Source organism: Pholis gunnellus, assembly GCF_910591455.1.
Source record: "Pholis gunnellus genome assembly, chromosome: 14".
In the NCBI taxonomy this organism is placed as follows: Eukaryota; Metazoa; Chordata; class Actinopteri; order Perciformes; family Pholidae; genus Pholis; species Pholis gunnellus.
In genome coordinates, this window is record NC_136541.1 from 23,078,796 (window position 1) to 23,098,725 (window position 19,930).

Sequence of the window (19,930 nt, forward strand, 5' to 3'; positions counted from 1 at the left end):
TCACAGCAACACTAATGTTGGCTTCGGACATGGTCTAAGTGTTACTTCAGAGGCTACAAGCACATTTTCTGGTTGTGCATGGTCCAAAGGAACACTAGTGTAGGGATTAGTGTAAAGCATTGTGTGAAGAGTACCTGCCTGAAAGGAGATGAGCACAAGTGGTGAAGGCCTGCATTATGATAATTCTTCACGGTAATCTGTCCTTGCCTTGAATTATGGAAAGCATTTGGCCGAGGCTCTAACCCAACCATCCCCCAGGTGTCTGCTCATCGTTTCTGAGGGCCAACGTTTTGTTCCAGCAATTTTTTTTTCTTATCAGAATTGTCTGGGGAAGAAATCTGTGCTGTGCTGTATTACATTTAGTGTCCCATTAGATCTGAGAATGGGCCGGCTGGATAAGTCCTAGTCCCCCCCCCCCCCCCAACATTCTTTACTTCTTCTTCCTCACTCACTCCTCCCCCCTCTTTCCCCTCTTTCCCCTCTTTCCCCTCTAAATCATTCATTCCAAGACTTATCCGAGAGTGAAATGGAGCACAGGCCAGGCTAGTTAATGGGGTTCTATGAGGCATAAGATTACTTTCCTACCTGAGCTCGTTCCTATGAATCTTCCTTAGAGAAGCGGCTAAAATAACAAACCACTTCCAGCAGTACGGTAAACTTACAGGAGGACTGTCGGGTGTTCCGACAGGTTTCCATCAGGTCTGTGCTCCCGGTGTCAAGCATCGCCCTGTTTCTCTGCCTGGCTTCCTGATGGGACGGAGTCCCCAATGTTAACTAGATAACTCAATTTGCATTCCCCCATGCAGCCTAATTGGAACAGGAGTTTCTTTTCTCTCTCAATGGAAATCAGAAGCAATAGAGTTTTTCTGCTGACATTTTGGTTCCCATCCAACAACTCTGCTATTCAAGTGTTTCAGTGTGATTTCAGACCAAGAAAGTGGATCACATCACTCCAGTCCTGAGGTCTTTGCACTGGCTTCCTGTCCAACGAAGAATGGACTTTAAAACCTTATAATTCCGAGCGAGAGTGTTTTGCGAAGAAGAGCGTCATATAAATCACTTTTCCGAAACGAATATAATGAATTTTACCTACATGCTATATGCCTACTTAACGACGAGATTCTGAGAAAAAATACAAAAAAAGTCATTTTACTCACTCAAAACACAATTATACACAAAGTAATATATAAACTACCAAGTTCTAGCACAATACCACGTATTTTTTGGTGAGCTACACCGAGCTACGCACTCCCAATGCAGATTACATCACAAAAAAAGAGACCGTCATGGCCGAACGATAGCTTAGCAAGCATGACAATTCCACCCTGAATCCGCAGATATCTTCCATATTTCTCTCTTTCAAACCGTTCAAACGTTACACCGTGGAACACACACAAGCACAACCAAACCACAGAGCAAAACATTTGAAACGCATCGTACCTTGAGCTGATTTTCTGGGCGAAAAACTCTGTAAATCCACTTAAATCCTTTCGCTACATATGCGCCCAGTCCCTCTCTCTCATTTGAGAGTAAAATAGAGATAATCGAGGCATTTATGCATAGATAGTCTTCCTTTTACTTTTCAGCGAATCATTTCGACGCTCGGTCTGTTGTGCAACTCTTTTGGAGTTTTAGTGGCTAAAAAGTCTGTCAATCACCTGACTGACCGGCCCACTGCATTCTACACTCATTTCCGCATTCTAAGACGTATCACATGTGCAAATCGACCAATCATAGGCTTCGAAAACTGCCAATAGACCAAATAGATCAAATAGAATTCGTCTGGAGCCGCAAAAGCTATTTGATATCACAGTTTATAAAGTTTTATATATAGTTATATTATATATACAAAAACTATAGTTTGTTGTATTTATGAAATTATAGAACAAGAATAAAGACACTTGTTGACATGTTGTTGCTATTTTACGTGTTACAACAATATCAAACTCTGATGAAGAGGAGAGTTTGCTGCAGCAGAGGAATCGCTCTTTTTCGCTCATCTCCAGCGTGATACTTTCCAGCTAGTGCTGTGTGTTTGTTCTGGAAGCGTCTTTCAACATTACATTTTTTGTTGTTTGCAAATTTCTCACCACATATCAAGCATTCAGGTAAGCCAGCATCATTGGCAGTGAAAGCAAATTAATACGTCCACGCAGAATTAAACTCTATTTTCCTCTGTGACTTTTCTTCTTTTGGATTTATCCATCGATAGTTTAACGAGGGCGGAGGTCTGCAGATCATGATCAGCCAACCGGAGGGAAAGCCACTAAACTGCGACGTAAGATGCAAGGAGCGGATCGCGTAGCGCGGACGATTTTGAATATATTACCATTTTGATGCGATCTTTCTATAAATATATTTTCTTCAATGTATTTCTTCATACGTGGCTGTGATGTAGTGCTCACTTATACAATCGTAATCCCCACAATATATATATGAGATGTGGCTTTTAGATCTCCAGCAATATGTTTGTGAATGCACGCCCGGTGTACGTGAATAGTCACGTGATATTCGTTTTCAGGCGTTTTACGGAGATCATCTCGAAAACGATGCTGAAATGCTGTGTGGACGGAGATAGTTTTTGTTTGTTAAAACTCGTATTAAACGTATTAGTGTGGATGTAGCCTCAGGGAGCCGCAGCAGACCGGCCGAAGAGCCGCACGCGGCTCCGGAGCCGCGGGTTGCCGACCCCTGACCTGGCATAAACTCTCTGTACTCCAACCTCTATAAACTTGGCCTGCTTCACTTTATCAAAGCCAATTCTTTTTTAAAAAGGACTGCTGACATGTGCTATGATTGTGGAGAGTTTCAGGCTTACTGCTGCATTATTTTAAAGACAAAAGTGATTTATTTTTCAGGCGAACCTGAACATTTTCAAATTGAGCTGTGTGTTATATTCATTCAGCATTAACCAGTAACATATACACTGATATGTACACATATTAACAAACTATCACAAGTGTAAGTGTTGTTATTCCATTGAAATTATTCAAATAGACCTTGTAGTTAGAGAGATAAGCCCCTTTAAGTATGGGTATGAAATGTTCGAGCAGAGGCCTCAAAATAGGCTTAGAGGTTAAAATCCTGCTGTTGGTTTATAAAGCACTGAATGGTTTAGGGCCAAAATACATCTCTGATCTGCTGCTGTTTTGATGCTTTTAATGGTTTTATGTGAAGCACTTTGAATAACCCTGTTATTGAAATGTGCTATACAAATACACTGGCCTTGCCTTATGTATTTGTCACATGTGTTATGGATGGTCTATCTGGCAAGTTTTAATTTTGTGACAGCAATTACTTAATTAATGGCGCAGAGTAAATGCTCCGGGTAGTGTCTGAAAGTGTTTTTTTTTCATTTTTTTTTCATTTAGCAGACAAACTCGATACATAGAACCCCCTGGATAGTGAGGGAGTAGTGAATGAGGGCCTGTGTCCACATACCACCTTTTTCAGGCAGAAAAGCGTCCGCTAGAGCAACGTGAGGCAAGACGTATGGTAATAAAACAAGCTTCTCCTTAATTTACTACAGTAAAGTCGCCAGCGCTTGTTTGAAAAGTGATTTACCACTTAAAGCGATCGGCTGCACAAAAAAAAAGCATACGGCCTCTCCTCATTGAGAACAATTACAAAAAGAAGCTGGCGCTCAGAAAAAGGCACTTCGTGGTCAAAGGCCCTGAGTGAATAAATTTAGGATGGAGCCACTCACACACACACACACACACACACACACACACACACACACACACAATCTCATGGCAGAGATAATTAAAGGCTCTGCACACCACACAGGTGTTTTCAGCTGAGGACATCCTCCCTAACCAATCAACAACCAGCAAACAGTATTGACCTGGTGTTGGTCCAGTGATCATTTTCAAATTTCATCTTCATTTCTGTAACGATTGTTCTTGAGTCACCACCGTGTCCTTTAACGAAGCAGTTAAACTGCTCTGAGTCATGAGGTATTCTGTGGGGAAGACTTACCTCTTGGGACCTCGTATTCAATTGCACAACAAAGTCATTCTGTGTCAAAAGGTGCTGGAAAATTCGTTCCTTCATGCAGCTTAACTTGGGTGTTTTATCTTTCTATTTGGACAATGAAAAAGTAGACGGGCTAACAAAGATGGATCACTGAGCAAAATAACTCCAATAGTTGGGAATTGAACTCTGGGCCTCATTGGAGGATTCATAGAAGAACTGGAGAGTCTACATCCCAACAGACTACTTCACACAGTCCCTCACAGAGCTGGAATATTGATTCAATTTTGCTTTGATTTATGTAACTGCAATGCACCTTAGGCCCAGCATTGTCCTGTCCCGCCCGCATGAGTTTAACATATAAAGCTTGGAGACAGCTCTGGCTTTATCTTGTGACAATACGCTCATCGAAGGAAATAAAGCTGCTTTTAAAAATCCCCTTTTCAGCTCTTATGTATAACATGCCGTTCTTTGCCCTTCGAGAGTTTTACATTTAATTTTGCCATTAGTCACACAGTTAGCCTTATTAGACTCCCCCCGCCATGCATTTAATCTGCATTAGCGTAGCCGTGACCAGTGTGGCCCATTCTTTATCAAACTCTACAGCTGAAGGAAGCTTTTTTTCTGACTCATTCTGAGCTCAAGTGCAGACAAATGTAACATCATTGACAGACAGCAGAGCTATAAACCTGCTCTGCAGAAGAAGAAGGACTTTGAACAGTAGTCCTTTACACTAAAACATTAGCTTTGAGTTGTACATGAAAGAATTAGAAAATGAAAACCAATGACGCCTGAATGAAATGATTCTCTCCCGTTGCTATTGAGCGATTTAACCGACGGTTATACTCACATAGTTTACTGGGTAAAAGTAGCAACAGCAAACTGTAAAGACAAACAGCCCTGCATTATAAGTCGCAGTGAAATGTTGTCAAATTAAGAAGTCTCAAAGACGGCTGGAGACACAATCTGTGATCCAGCTTAATGAACGGGTCGACCAACAATTAAAAACGCAGGTTTGCGTTGAAGCCCCTCTCCCAACGTGATTGACAGCTCTTTATTATACACACTCGCACTAAACAAGGACTAAATGTGTGTAATGTTCTGATGCTGTTTGAGGAGACAAACAGACCTATAATTACCTCCACCACGGAGGCTTTTCATCTTTTTTGTAGGCTTGTTTGTCTGCAGCATTATGGTAAAAACTATTCATCCAATTTTCATGAAACTTGGTGAAGAGTGTAGCACGATCCACGAAAGAACCCGTTAAGCTTTGGAGCGGATCTGAATCGTTGGGCGGATTCACACATTGGTTTCCACTTATGGAAATGACCTTAGCGGAGGTCTGCGCACTCTGAAAGTCTCCTATGCTCATTGGACAAACTGAATTTGGTGTGAATAGTGACCTTAAACTATATATTTTTTTAAACTACACTGTCCAGTCATACATCTTACCTTTTGTAATGGTTCTTTTAGTTCCTGTCACTGTGCAGAAGACGTTTTTCATTCAACTCTTTGTTTTGCATTATATAACAAGGTATTTCCCACATTTATCTCCTGTTTACACATCACATTAAATAAAGGACAAACTATTTAACATGTTAGAAATACCTCACATTATAATACAGCTCAAATGTGCAGCCCCGGGTAAACACACAAACAACTACAGCAGCTTATTATCTTGAGTAGTGTTTCATCGCATTGCATCATACAGGTGTTCCTGTGTTTTTGTGTTGCAGCCTGTCAAAGCACTTCAGGACTGTTGGGTAGCAGGTCAAGGACTCACTTAGTAAACCGTAATGTCTATAATACCTTATATTAATACACATGGGTGTTACTGACTTCTGTATATAGAATTTGAATGTGTTATAACAGTGATTATGAAGCATTATTATAGTATTTTAATGTATTACAACTTTGGGATTTATTGCACACTATGATCCTTGCAAAAATAAGACAGTGAGTGAACCAGTAATAATAAAGTATTACGATATTTGACCTGATAAATCACCATAAAATGCTATAATGTGTCATGGTTTTTGTTATAAACCATTATGAATATCTATGAGTGCTTGTAACTACAGTTATACAGTGATTATAACGTTTCATTAGTATGTTTATGGTGCATTATATAAATGGGTGTTCTACCCAGAAAAGCAACAACAGAAGTAATTATCCTTTTGCAGAAAAAAGAAATATATTAATAATTCCGTCCTTTCAGACACCCAAAAAGCCTGAAATGGAGGCAATGTCCTTTCAAACCGCCATCACACCATCATCACCTGAATCCTCAATGCTGAAACTGCAGCATCACTTCCATCTGGAAATATAGTAGAAATATATATAATATATATATATATATATATATATATATGAGGTCAAATACATTCGGTTAACCCTAACCCTCGTCCATCATACAAATAGGGCCTTGGCAGTGTGGCACCATCATTTAGTCGCTCCACCATCAACTGCTTTTAGACAAGATTTGTCCATTTATTTGGTAGCTTTTGAAAATAATTATATATTTGCAATGAAATAAATTTTTATGCCAAAAGAAATCAGCTGTAGTGAATAGCGCAGCCCTGACCAAGCCTTTTCTCTCTCTCTCTCGCTCTCTCTCGCTCTCTCTCGACTGTGAACTTGGGATGTTTGCAAAGTGAAGTTCAGTCAAATTAATCATTCTGTCAGACAATGAGAGCAGAGCACCCCAGGGCTAAAAGGGAGACAAGGCCTTTCAGCAAGAAGAAGAATACGCCTGTGCCACAGTATATGTTTTCTGGGCTTGTTATTCATTTTCACTCAGGGATGCGCGGGGGGGGGGGGGGGGGGGGGGGGTTATGTAGTAGAATGGGCTCTCGCTCTCTCCCCGGCGCCGGGGAATATATCTATCGTTCCGGGGAGCCATTCCCCATAAGAGGGGATAAATGGATGTAGCTGAAGGTGAGGACAATGCAGGAACATCACATTTAGAGGCTTATTCATCACGTTCATAGGTGGTGTCGGCCTCTGCCCAAATGTTGCGTTTTCACAGCGTGCTCGTAAAGGAGCTGTGAAGGCCTTGCACGCACCCCAACACTTGTCATACTTCATATCAAATTTGTGTCTCCGTGTTTGTGCCTAAAATAGATAATACGTGTGGTTGCATGTATCGCTCAACTTGAAATGAATGATTGATCATTTGTACACCAGCGTTACCTTGAATTCTTGAAAGAAAGCATTGTTTTTCTCTCCATGGTGAACGGAGAGTCAGAAGACGGAGGAAAGTCTAAATGAATTGATGTAAGTTGGGGGCCACGTTTAACAAGAGCAAAGCTACATCAAAACATCCGTTCACTGACTCTCACACAACTCTAGAATAATCAAGACTCTTTGATTCTTCCTTCACCGTGGAGGCATGCGGCACTAACACGGGGTGAGATGTACAAATGGTAATTCTGTGGATGAAGTGGACCTTTTAATGCTATTTTTCTTTATAAAATAAAATGAACTTGATTTAGAACCAGCTCTATTGAGTCCTTGTCTTGAGTGTCCTCACTAATATTAAGCTCTTTCCAAGGTTCAAGACTTGGAATTCAATGGTCATCATTGGCTTTCCAGACAGTAATCACCTCCCATCACTTGTGACATTGTGAACTCAGTCCCTGGATCTTTTTACAACAGTGTTGTTTGTCTTGTCTTAAGCCCCGCAGCACCTGGATACATGTCGGTCTGAATAACCCACTCGAGTCACCTTTTCGGTAGAAGTCGTGATCTTAGTCCGTACCTGGTGACCTTTTTGTGACATGTTCTGGAGTCTGGATTCTGTCACATTAACATAAAGGCTCGAGCAGCACAAGGTTCAATAAACAGAAGTACTCTATCTCTGGAAGTGATCACTCTTTCATGCACAAGGGAAATAAAAAGGCACAAAATAGTACGAATGACCCAATCTTAAGTTGTTCAGCAGATCCTTCATATTTTAGAGCCGTCTTTCATTTATGATGTCCCGTTGCTGTGAGGGGAAGTACTGGCTTAAAAAAGAAGTGTTTCCACCGCAGTGAGAAGAACATGGGGCTCCGTGTTCCACATATCTCACGTGGTATCAGTAATGGTCCTGTCATGTCTGAATTAAGCCATTACGGAACATGTGCGAGATGGAGACCTATGTTCAAAGGCCAGAACAACATAACTCTGACTGATGGATGAAGCCAGCGCTACTACACATTCCTTGTCTGGAAAATGTTCATTTTGTTGGCGCAAACTACCTGAAGTACAAATCAACATGTAGCAGCAGTGCTTTTGAGTGGTGTTCGCCCCTTCCTCACATTTCACAGAGTTACCATGGAAATGCTCACCGCACCTGAGAACATGCTCCTGGTCGACTACCGCTTTGTCTTCTATTTCGAAAACAGCTCACTAAAATGTGTTTTGGGAAAATATTTGAGGCAAGAAATCATCTTGAATCTGTCTTCATTTTAGATTGACACATTTTAGATCGAGCACGGTTAGTTTCCAGAGGTGGAGAGTCGCAATTCGCAATGGTTTATGGGATGAGTAATTCATTCAAGTGTTTGGCTCCCTGTTTTTTATCGTCACTATTCATCTCATAGTTGATTGGTTCAATGCTTAATAACCTCAATGGAGTGAATGAATGGGAAACTCATCTCCGGAACAGCAGCTGCTCAAAAGGAGGACAAGCACTGTTGAGCTTGTTAAACATTACTAACTATGACTTTATGCTCGCTCTCAACACAGCATAAGCCCGTTGTCCACTACTGCTTTGTTAAATACAGTGATTTGTTTGGTTCAAGACACAATTCTCACATATGCTCCTTCAGCTTTTGCTACACAAGTTCTTTGAAGTTCACGGAGCTGCATTCACCTTTATACTATCTTCCATTCATATCTCAATGTATCTTTCTTCTACCTGCCCGGGAAAACAGTTCCCCTCTTCCGTGTCTGTGGTTGGGCGACGTGTCTCATTCACAAGCATTATAGATACCTCCTGGATGAGCGCGTGAACGCGGCGGGGGCGGTTATAGTGATGTATGGCTGCAATCCCACCGCTGCAGCGCGACGCAGACGTCAGTTGCCATAGGAGACGAGATGATTTATATGCCTGCTCTCTGCTAATGGCCCAATATCAGTGATGTTAATGTTAATGGCCTGATCCTGCAGTCGTACGCTAAAAAATCTGCTACTCATTGATACAAATGACACTTTAACTAGCTTGGGTTTCATGATTTGATGTGTGTAATGATAAAAAATGATTTCATGTTTACAGCCATGACCAAAGGAGAAGGGAGGGGGATTATTCCATCCGTTAAAAAGAGGCCGATTGTTCCTCCAACCCGTCGTTGAACCGCTACGTCTCTCCCACTGCGGCGTGTGATGGATGTTTCCTCTTGCTCATGTGTCCCATTGCAGTTTCGCTTACGTGTCCATATGTTGTGCTTCATCTGTCACAGACTTTTTGTTGCGGCGGATAGGACGCCAGGTCGTCGGCCGGGGAAGCAAGATGCCTGTGCGACGTTTGATAGGCCGTGCAGTGCATCATAATGAAAGACCCTTCGTACATGGGTGACTTCCTCGGGGCAGAGGAGATGGGCATTATTGATTTCGGCAGAAGATGAATGGAGAGGAGTCAATATATTCTGGGCTTTAAAGAAGAATACGAACAGTATGGAAGAATTATCTTTAGCTTAACTAAAGTGCTCGGGGGTGTTGGAGTGGAATGTTTTATCTAGTAGATGACTGGTTCTGCAGTGCTAGAGAAAACTTTAAGAATTGGGCTCAACACAGACTTTTAAAAGTGGTGTTGAAAATATGGTTGCCATTTTTAGTCACAATAAATATTGAATAATTAAGAAACTGCACTTATACGTCAGCTTAATAATGAAAATCCTTTGGATGGCGGGTGCTCCGGTTCTTGCAGCCTCCTCAGTATGCCGTTGAGCTGCCTTGCTAGTGCTGCTTCAAGCTCCAGTGCTGGTCCAGCCCTCGTGGTTCTGCAGGACGAGCTATCTTTAACTTGAAGTGTCCCATATCGAGGTGGGGTACAATGTTTGCCTGCATCAGTTTCCGTCCAGCTCCAAGATGCCGGGATACTTTCCCCCCTCGAACGATCCTTTTTTCATTCAGGTTCTTTATCAGTGGGATCAACTTGCTTCGTCTGTGATGTTGACGGGTCAGTTGAAATATTCACCCCACAACCCAATTGTCTTCACCATTGTGTGTAAAACCAATGCAGCAACGAATTTCCAACATTGTCATGTTGGTTCTGTAACAGCAATATTTAAACAGCATTAATGCAACAAATATTCAAAATATATTTATTTTTGAAGTGCACTTGTTGTCGTTTGCTGTCCCTATTTTTAATACATTAAAAAGCTGTTGCCACTGATGGTTACCAATAGCTAAGAATTGGTTGCCACTTTCCCAAAATGGTTGCCAATGGCAAACCTTACTGTCGTCCCTGCATCAATAACGCAGCTATTTCTGGATTGCCTACCCTCGCTTTGCCCTCTGTAAATGATCCTTTAGACCGTTTCTTTGACAAAAATGTAGAGCGGCGTTGCGCCTGCTGGGGTTCAATCATCCTCTGGTAGAATCCGTAATGATCCAGAGAGAAGAATGACCAAAATCTCAATGCAGATGGTGAAAATCAACCTTTAAATTCACCTTGATATTCTTTTTTTAAAGAGAACTACGTAATCCTTCTTCTCTAACATCATCAGCAGCAATGACAATAATGTACATACTCCTTTAATAGGCTGATGTGACTCACTGCAGAATAACTCTTTTATCAGGTAATATTCCTGAAGCCTTGACAACTGTAGCCATCAGGAGTCTGGATACCAACTACAGACCAATATCAGACCTTCCCTTTGTAAGTAAAATAACTGAAACACTTTTTTTTTGATGAGTTCAAATCACCCACATTTACTCCGCTCTGTCGCCAAGCAACTACGGTCCCACATATTATCTCTGCAAGAGAATTGAGCAACTAAGTGACTGCATGGCCCTGAACATTCTCCATTTAATTGCAGACAAAACCAGAGAGAGATAAAAACCAAAAACCAAGTGAGGAATCTTGGCGTGAACTTGAAGATTCATGTTGAATCAATTACAAAGTCTGCATTCTACCACCTTAAAGAGAAACGTAGCAAGGATCAAAGGGTTCACGTCTAGGCATGACTAACCCATGCTTTCACTGACACTAGTCCAGAGTCTATTCTAAGGTACCACAGAGAGGCTGTTGAGCTATACAATGTAGGCTATAGTGGATGTATGTGTTAGGGATGTCAACGGTGAACTGTTAATTCAAGAACATTTTTGACCGGTTATGCATGTCGACCTATTGGTTTATTTACAAACTATATGTGGCCTGGTGTGTGTGTGAAACAGCTGGACACTCACACATAGTTTTTGTTTGTGTGTGTCCAGCTGTTTAACTCAAAAGTGAATGAAAGAGCAGACATATGGGTACCTCGAACGTTTCAATTCAGAATGGATGTGTGATCTGGCCAGCTGTTCTGATCGGCCTCTATAGAGACCACCGATCAAACTGTTTGGAAAGAGTATCAGCCGATATCGATCGGAGCACCCTGATCAAACTGCGGCAATATTCTTGAGCAAAGCATACAGAGAATAGAATAAAAGGTTAGAAATCAGAAACGGCTAAATTGGATTGACCTATCGCTTTGAAATGTGGCCAAAGCGCAGTGTGTCAGCGCAGCGCTGGAGTAAAAGACAAGTTTAGTTTTTCAGTAAAAAAAAAAAATCTTAAAATGTAAGCAGTTAGTTAGCCGGCTAACAGCGGTGAAACACTTCTCTTCTCTTGTTGGTTCTGAACAGAGGCTGTCTGATGGAGTCTGAGACAACAGTTGGATTATGCCTCATTATGCATGAATCACGTCCTACTCATTGCCAAATTTCCCACGTGATAAAACTTGAATACTCCTAATTACAGAATTGCCCTTTCTCTGTGAGGTTACAGCTTCTAAATTAAGAAATGAATCCTCCATTAGTCGTCATTCTCACAGCTTTCTCCACGTTTGATCGCTTCATGATCTCTGTGAAGTTTTGACGAGGCGGTAGGCGCCACATCTCTTTGTACTGTTTTAATTAGACATGATGAACAGCAATGGGGTGTCGTCTCCGTTTTCATTACAGACGCATTGCCCTGCTCGGTTTTATACATCATTGGAATGCGATCCGTCGTCAGTGTCGTGCAGGAACTCTGTGCTACAAAGAGAGAACGTTGCAGGAATTGATGAAAATTGGTTTTAGGTTTGATGCAATTTCCAAAGAGGAAAAAGTTGGACGTATCTGGGGTAGGGCACTGATATGAAAAGTATAAATGTTCAGTATATTCAAGTGAGATGTTGGCCTTCGCTTTCATCAAACACTGAAGCCTTCTACTACTTCCCTATTTCCGAATAGAATTTATGTTGATTTCCTGTGTGCGTTTCTTTTCCTGTAGATCGGCTCCACTTTGATCTAACACCGGAGACTTTGCTCACTTCTCTCTCCTGTCATCTGAGATAATATTAATATTGATCAAATATTCCTTCTGATTCTTCAGGTGAAGTAAACAGGAATGAGATGTAGAGGCACCCTTTGATCAAACGCTGAAGACTACTCTCTCCTCCACTATGATAGTAAATAACATTAAAATAACACATTAGAAGCTTTTTCCCTCTATATTTGTTCCAGATGAGGTGGTGAACTCTCCTGCAAGGACTGCATTCATATGCATGTGTTTGTTTTGTGTGTGTTGCTGCAGGTATGGTGAACTACAGCGAGGTGTCCGGCTACCCACTCGTTCAGCACTGGAGTCTTCGTTCGGTTCTCTACCACGTCAAACTCAATCAGTGGGTCCTCTCTCAAGGTAAATCACTCTGCGCTTCTGGAAAATCATGATCTATTTATAAATGTTATTATATTGTTTATTTATGCTGCAGGAGACCACGCGTTCGGTCGGGGGTCTCTGTGACATAAACTCTCACGCCGGCGGCCATCTATTATTCATCCCATTGTAATTAATGTGACACAAGAAGGTTAGCGGCTCGTCGTAACAACTCGGCTGCTTTGTTTAACTAATTATTTTTGATCAGCTATGTGATTCCTTTTTCCTTTTGGCTGCCGAGTAGTCCCATCTTGTGCTTTAAGTAACTGTAATGACATCATCGCTCATCTTTCAATGCTAAGCTTATTTTAAAAGTCATCAAAAGCAAAGCACCCAACCCAAACCCGTCACTGAGAAAGAGCTGAAAAAGGTAGTTAGTGCAGTTAAAAACAGTTAGAATGCCATTCATCACAAACAAAGTACTTTTTTTTTGACAATGTATTTAAAAAATGATAGTAAGAATGGAATCGCTTTATCCAAATTTCTTCCAAATGCCCACACATGTTGCCAGTATTGAAAAATATTTACATTTTTACAACCTCTCTTGACCGAACAGTTTACATTTTTGGGACTGTTGGTCACGCCCAAGTCAGTCATGGCAGAATCACCCACACAATGTTTTTTACAGAATCTAGTTAATGCAAATGTTTAGTTTAGTGAGATTTTAAATGAAACATCAAGTGATTTTGTCTAAATATCACGTAAAGTAAAAGTACTTATTCGGCAGAATGGTCCATTTCATAAAAATATACATTATTGAAATATGAATAAGTGTAATTAAATGTGAGGCTTTTTCACTATTTACACTGCCTGGTAGCAGTCAAGTCTTATACTTATTCTTTATAATAAATCATAATGCGTTTGTGAGTTGTATGTCATATTATTAAACTGTATCTGTAGTTACTATTAATGAAAGCTAGCTAATAAATGTGGAGGAATACAAAATGTAGGCCTAGTGGAGGAGAAGTATTGAGTAGCATGAAATGGAAACACTCAAGTTGAGTACAAGTACCTCAAAATTGTACTTAGGTACAGTACTTGAGGAAATGGAAATGTCTGAGGAAAAAACAAAGTCTCCTCTTATCAGCAGCAGTTTTATGGTAATACAGTTCTGGAACATGTAAAGACCGTCACCTCAGGGTGCATTGGAGGCAATGTTGTGATGCAGTGCTAAAAGGTTCAAGTTGGGTCCATTATATCAAATTAAACCCTTGTTGAAACAGTCAATTATGCAGCGATTGTGGCAGTGCTGCTCAGCTGCAGTCCTCGGAGAGAACCCTGAAAGGCAGTAAATGGGTCAGGGTCGAGTTCCCTTTAATCACAAATTAGCAGAATGTCACTTCAAAAGGGCACAAACCAAAAAAAGCTGCTCAACAAGCAGAGCCAAACAAGAGGGCTGCGGAGCCCTCCGACTGTTATAATCACAACCTCAACAGCTCTGTTAATTGTATAATGTATAATCATGTTTAATGTACAGCAGATCCAGAGGCACACATCTGTCTTGGGGTGCTTATGAAGACAGGTGTGTCCAGACAAAAGGAAAAGGAACGTGATTCTCTCTCAGCAACAAAAGGGAAAAAAACCTTTCTAGACCGTTTTACAGCTTATGGACAATGATGACGTACATAAGTGTGCGCTCGCTGTTTGGAAAGGGCATTGACCACAAAGATGTACAATGCAACCTAAACACACGGACTTTGACAAATGGTGACCGACTTTCAGATGCATTAGTAGTATGCTGTTATACTATTAGTGAGTCGGTTACTGCCTCACAGAGCAAATGGAAACACACACTCGTTACTGTCAGTGGCTGAAGGAGTGGATGTTTCCTTTACTTTACCAGAAATAGAAAACTTTAAGAAATGAATAGATTGTCTAATGACAGCATTTGATTTCAGCATCATACAGCGCAGTACAGTTTCAATAGAACACCACCAAAACTTTCCTTCCAGCTTCCAGCTGCCTTCATGAACCTTCAGCAATAAATCCATGAAAATAGATCAAGCAGGAAGAGTGATGCATTTATGTACAGGATTCCTCCTGCTTTTGAAGCCTTTAATACAAATGTTTAACACAGCTTGAGTGTTTAAAAAATGGTAGGATAAGTTGAACTGGAGACCACATATTAATACAAATGCATGGGAGTAATTGACCTTTCTATTAATACATGTTATAAGGTACTGTAATAAACATAGCTTGGGGTGTCCAACATTGTAACATCCTATTATTTACAGAAGAGATACTTTGAATTCGAGTCCGTCCTGGATAAACCAGTAAAGTCTTAAAGACATCTCTCACAGAGCTTCCCTCCTAAGCAGGTCATGTTTAAAGTGGGGTTGACCTGTCAGCATGTCCGAGGTCAAAGGGTCGGAGCTGTGTCCAGTCCAGTGAAGATGCCACTAACTGTCGGATGAACAGAGCAGGTGTTGGTAGAAACCTGGCTTCATGATGATTTTGTCAAAAGATGAAGCAATCATAAAAACAGATTTTATCATTGCGGCACAGCAGGTTGGCGATTAAATCGCTGCTTCGTACTGGTTCAGTTTTCCAACAACAAACTGAAAAATATCAAAATGAGAAGAAGCGCTCGGCTGTGTTAAAACACAGTATAGATGGGTTAGGGTTATTGTAAGGTTTATGGTTAGAAAAGAGGATATTTTGAAAGTTTGTGCTAGACTCCTGAAATTGTGTGTGTGTATTCCTGGTTATCCATAGCAGCTTTGTGTCAAGTTTGGTGGCTCTAGCTTGTTCTTTTGGTATTGCTGTCATAGACTCCCATTGCCTTGGGCTGGGGGCGTGGCCTAGATGGGGGCGTGGCTTCGACCCCCTCCCCTTATATTCTTACTGCTTGCTTATGAAAATTACGTCAAAAAACATGGCCGTGTTTGGTATCCCAGGATGCGCAAAATTCTCATCTTTGGGTTAGGGTTAGGGTCAGGGTTAGGATCAGGGTAAGGCAGTGGTCACCAACCTTTTTAAGCCCAAGATCCCTGACCTCTGCCTTGGTGACCGGCAAGATCTACTTATTGAGGCGTTGAGAGAAAAAGACTGTCCAGACTGTACTTACAACTTGAGGCTTTTTATTTGGTCTAATTGTAATTGAATGAAATCAAACACTTTGGTCCAGCTTTCAAATTGATGTGACCAAGAACACACTAAATGACTTCATTTCAGTGCAACATAAAAAGGAAATTATTTGTTAACCGCACACAATATGAACAAGAAAAAACACATTTGCAATGAGCAGGCTGGATGAACTACCAATATTAACTGTTGTATTTATCAACTGACGTTACAACACAACACTGACACAATTCTCAGTCAGTGCAACTAATGTAAGTGCAGTTCAGCTCTGTGTCCCATCACAATGCCATCAGAAGTCATGTGACTCAAGTCAGTGTGATGCTTTGACTGAACACTGTGAGTGCCTTGTAGTTCGGCTCATAAGCACAGACAGCCAGTCTGAGGCAGTCTGTGAGGTGTCTGTCTCCTTACCTCCTTATCCCTCACTCCCTACCCTGGTGTTCTCATGTTTCCTTATCTCCTCATCCCTCACTCCCTAACTGTCCATGCTGGATCTGTCCCCGTTGTTTTAAAAAGCTAAATAAGTTATTAGCATGACTGCATCCAGCTAGCCAAACCTGTCTGGTGCAGCTAGTAGAGAAGCTTCATGTTCTGCTTCCCTTTCCCGCTAGTCTGCTGTCTGATTGTGAGGTCAGGCTGATCTGGGATCAGCTCTTTAACTGCAGAATCTCCGCCAAACTTCTCCTCTCAAACGGGTCTTGGAGGAGCAGTGCTCGCGCTGGCGCTCGCCTGTAGAGACTTCTCCTGACGAGAACGCGCACTCTGAATCTATTTGAAGACGCTGATTGGCTAAATTGTATGTCACTCATTTATATCTTTAATCAGCAATTGGCTAAACTGCTTCATAGACCCGCCTCGGTGGGGCCCACCAGTTGCGCGTTCTGAGACGTGCACACAAGCGGAGATGATGAGCAGACAGGCTGCAGACAAAATCCCCTTCAAAATAAAAGCACAGGATTTTTTTTTCTTCTTTTTTTTTGAATTTATTTTTATTTTATTTTGGAGAGCGACAGGGAAAGTCTCCGAGATCGATCTGGTATAGATGATCTCAGAGAGCAGGAGGAAGTGTAGCAGACTGACATGTGTAGCAAAGTGTGGTTGCTTTCTGTTGACTTTATTCCATTTTCGGGCATCCGTGATGTCGACATCGGCGCTCATACAGCACAGCTGTTGTCATTAACCTGCATTTATGTTGAACATAAATGACTTGGCGAGCCGGGCCGGCTGCCTCTCTCCTCACCAGATGTTGGCTGTGATGCAGCAATGCTGTTTGCCAACTGAGACGAGGAAGGACAAGAACATATGTAACCGTTTTGATGTCGTTAGGTTTCTCTGTGGGCAGGGGTCTCTCCAAAAATGTCCTGGAAACGCTGGTTTGGTGGCTTTCACGTGGAAAACTGGACGAGCCTCAATGTGTATCATGTAGTCTTAGAGAAACAGTTTGGAGCCGTGTATACCAGCTGCTGTAACAAGACAGAACGACAACAGAGCCGATCTGTGTTGGCTGACATGGCATAATATGATGATGACATTAACAACCGGTACAGCCGGCAAAAAAAAAGTGATCTCTAAAATGTATATTGCCTTGTCTGTTCTGCTGATCAAATATGTTACTCGAAACCATGAAACGATCCAAACCATGACTTTTGTGACCCGTTGCCCCCCCGTTACACATGGAAGGAAAAACCACTTCCCCAGTGTGAGTTCCTCATTTCCATATGTGCTTTTTTATTCTTTTTCTTTTCAAAACAATCCACCGTGTGTTCTCTGGTGCTGGTGGTTTATTACTTTTAAGCCCACATACACATACTAATAAGTCCACATCCTTTATGTATTTATGTGTGCAGAAGAGTTCTTCATTGGCTCTATTTCAGTCTGAGAAGTACAGATTTAAAACTTACTACAGATGGTAGAACCGGCTCATTGTGGCAGCAGTGATTAAGGCATACGGAAGTTCTCTCACATTGGCATCATCATGTAAAACTAAGATCACTTCAGAATCCAGCTTGGTTTTATATCACAGGACCGTGTTTAAAAGAGAAATAATGGAGTTGGATCGAAAGGAGGTCCGCACTCACAATGTGTGTAAATCATTTCCTTCCCTGTGTCTGTCTGATAGCCTGTCGTACATACATCACTTTGGCTTTGTGTCCACAGAGAGACCAAGGCGTTCTGACAGCGCCTGCCATGGAAACTTCACAGAATAAGATAACTGTGGATAGGTATTTAGTGAAGCAATGCTTCTTCTGAAGGCTGCTCCCGGCTGCCGACACGTCGAGATGACGCTGAACATTTGCCTCACTAGATAACTCGGGTTGTCCTGTCGACAAGTCAAAATCTCGTGAAGTATTACATTTCTTTATTCTCCCTGACTGTAAGGACAGTGCGATTTAGTCATTTGTTTGTTTTTTGTTGTTGTGTTTTAAATGCATGCATTATTCATAAAATCCATCATAAATAGTCACTCCTGCTGCAAATACAGCCATGACACCTCTAATGCGTTTCCAACGGTGCCGCTGGGGTTTGAAAGTGACTGCCACGTCTGCCGAGGATACCGTTTCTATTTCCCCTTCGCTCAGAAGCGTCCCAGCAGAAATTCTTTCTTTTTTTCGTCTTTTTTTTTACTTCCATCTCCCACTTTATCTCTTCGTATTTTAACAGCCACCGGAGGGGGTCAAGGCGACTGATTTGTAACATCCGATAGCGAAGCCTCCATCGCTCATCTCTCTGTCTCTCACTCCACCGGCCCCCTGATTGAATGTCAGAGGAGAAGTAAGAACGAGTGAAGCACGAGCACCGAGGTATTAATACTGCTTCTCCCGGAAATGATAATGACAAATTGCTGTTTCGTTATATTTACTAAGATGGAACCCCAGTGAGCGCATGGTCAATCTGTTACGGATGGGATCAAAAAAGCTTTCTCTTTATGTTCTGGTTCTCCCGCTCTGTCAAATGAGTTTGCTCCAAAACGTTAAGTGTTCTTCTTTTCAATCATGTCACCTTTGCCCGACCCAGAGAATCCAGAGCTGTATGCACTGGTTTACAGACGTCCTTTTATCCCACCATTGTGTCTGTCCTCTCAGCTCAGGCCTCTCCGAGGACACAAACGTCCTTGAGGGAGATTCACTGTCTACATTAGCTATAAAAAGACTTCTTAACCCTGAGGCTTCTGCTGCCACTTGTCCCGGTCTAACTAAAGAGGGAAACACTAATCTCCAACCTTTGAGCCGTGCTGACGTCTCCCGGCAACAAGGCAGTGGACGGTGTTGTCACATGCAGTCAGAAGTGCCCTTACTGAGTCAGTTCACCGACTTTAAGGCTCTTCTCTACTTTGAGCTACATTTTAGCATTAATAAACATTCAATTACAGCTCAATTCTTGCCACAGCAGGCGACTCCAGCCATTAAGAGTTGATTTGTGTTGATTTGTGACCGATGTCAAACGTAACATGCGCTTCTCTGTGAGTGACGGCTGACTGATGGAGCAAGGAAAAAGAGGCTGATATGAAAATAAAGACGGCGTCGCAGTACAAAGAAGCTTAAGCTCAAAGCTTCACGTTAAGTGTCCCGTACCTGCTACCAAAGTCTTGCATTATCTATTCATTCACACCAAATCTTGCGTCCATCTGATTCTGAGCCTTTGCTACAACACACACAAACACACAAAACTCAAAACTTGACTTAAAATAGTTTTAAATCAAGGATTTCCCTGTGTAGGAGTGTGATGAGATTTGTTTTGTCCTGTGCTCGTTCATGTCCATATGTGGTCACTACGTGTGATGTTTGTTTGAAAGGATTCATGCATAGTAAGCAGCCGGCTCAGACGTCCACTAAACCCATTTAAGACACTCGGTTCCAGACTTCAATTCCAGCCACTGTCAATTCCAACGCCTTCAGTAGGTGCAGTTAATAACGTGAGACAAACCTGGATTTAAAAGGATAATGGGGGTCTTTAACGCTCAAGTGGACATCTGTGCTCTGAGAA

The 19,930-nt window shown here is 41.8% G+C and overlaps 1 protein-coding gene across 1 annotated transcript in view; it reads left to right on the forward strand.

Moving 5' to 3' along the window:
* astn1 (astrotactin 1) overlaps positions 1-19,930 on the forward strand; it is a gene marked incomplete at both ends in the record, with an annotated part of 365,883 nt that overhangs the window by 195,792 nt on the left and 150,161 nt on the right. The window contains one exon of the mRNA XM_079173654.1: positions 12,740-12,844. Within this exon, the coding sequence (XP_079029780.1) occupies positions 12,740-12,844 (105 nt within the window). The remainder of the gene's footprint in view (positions 1-12,739; positions 12,845-19,930) is intronic.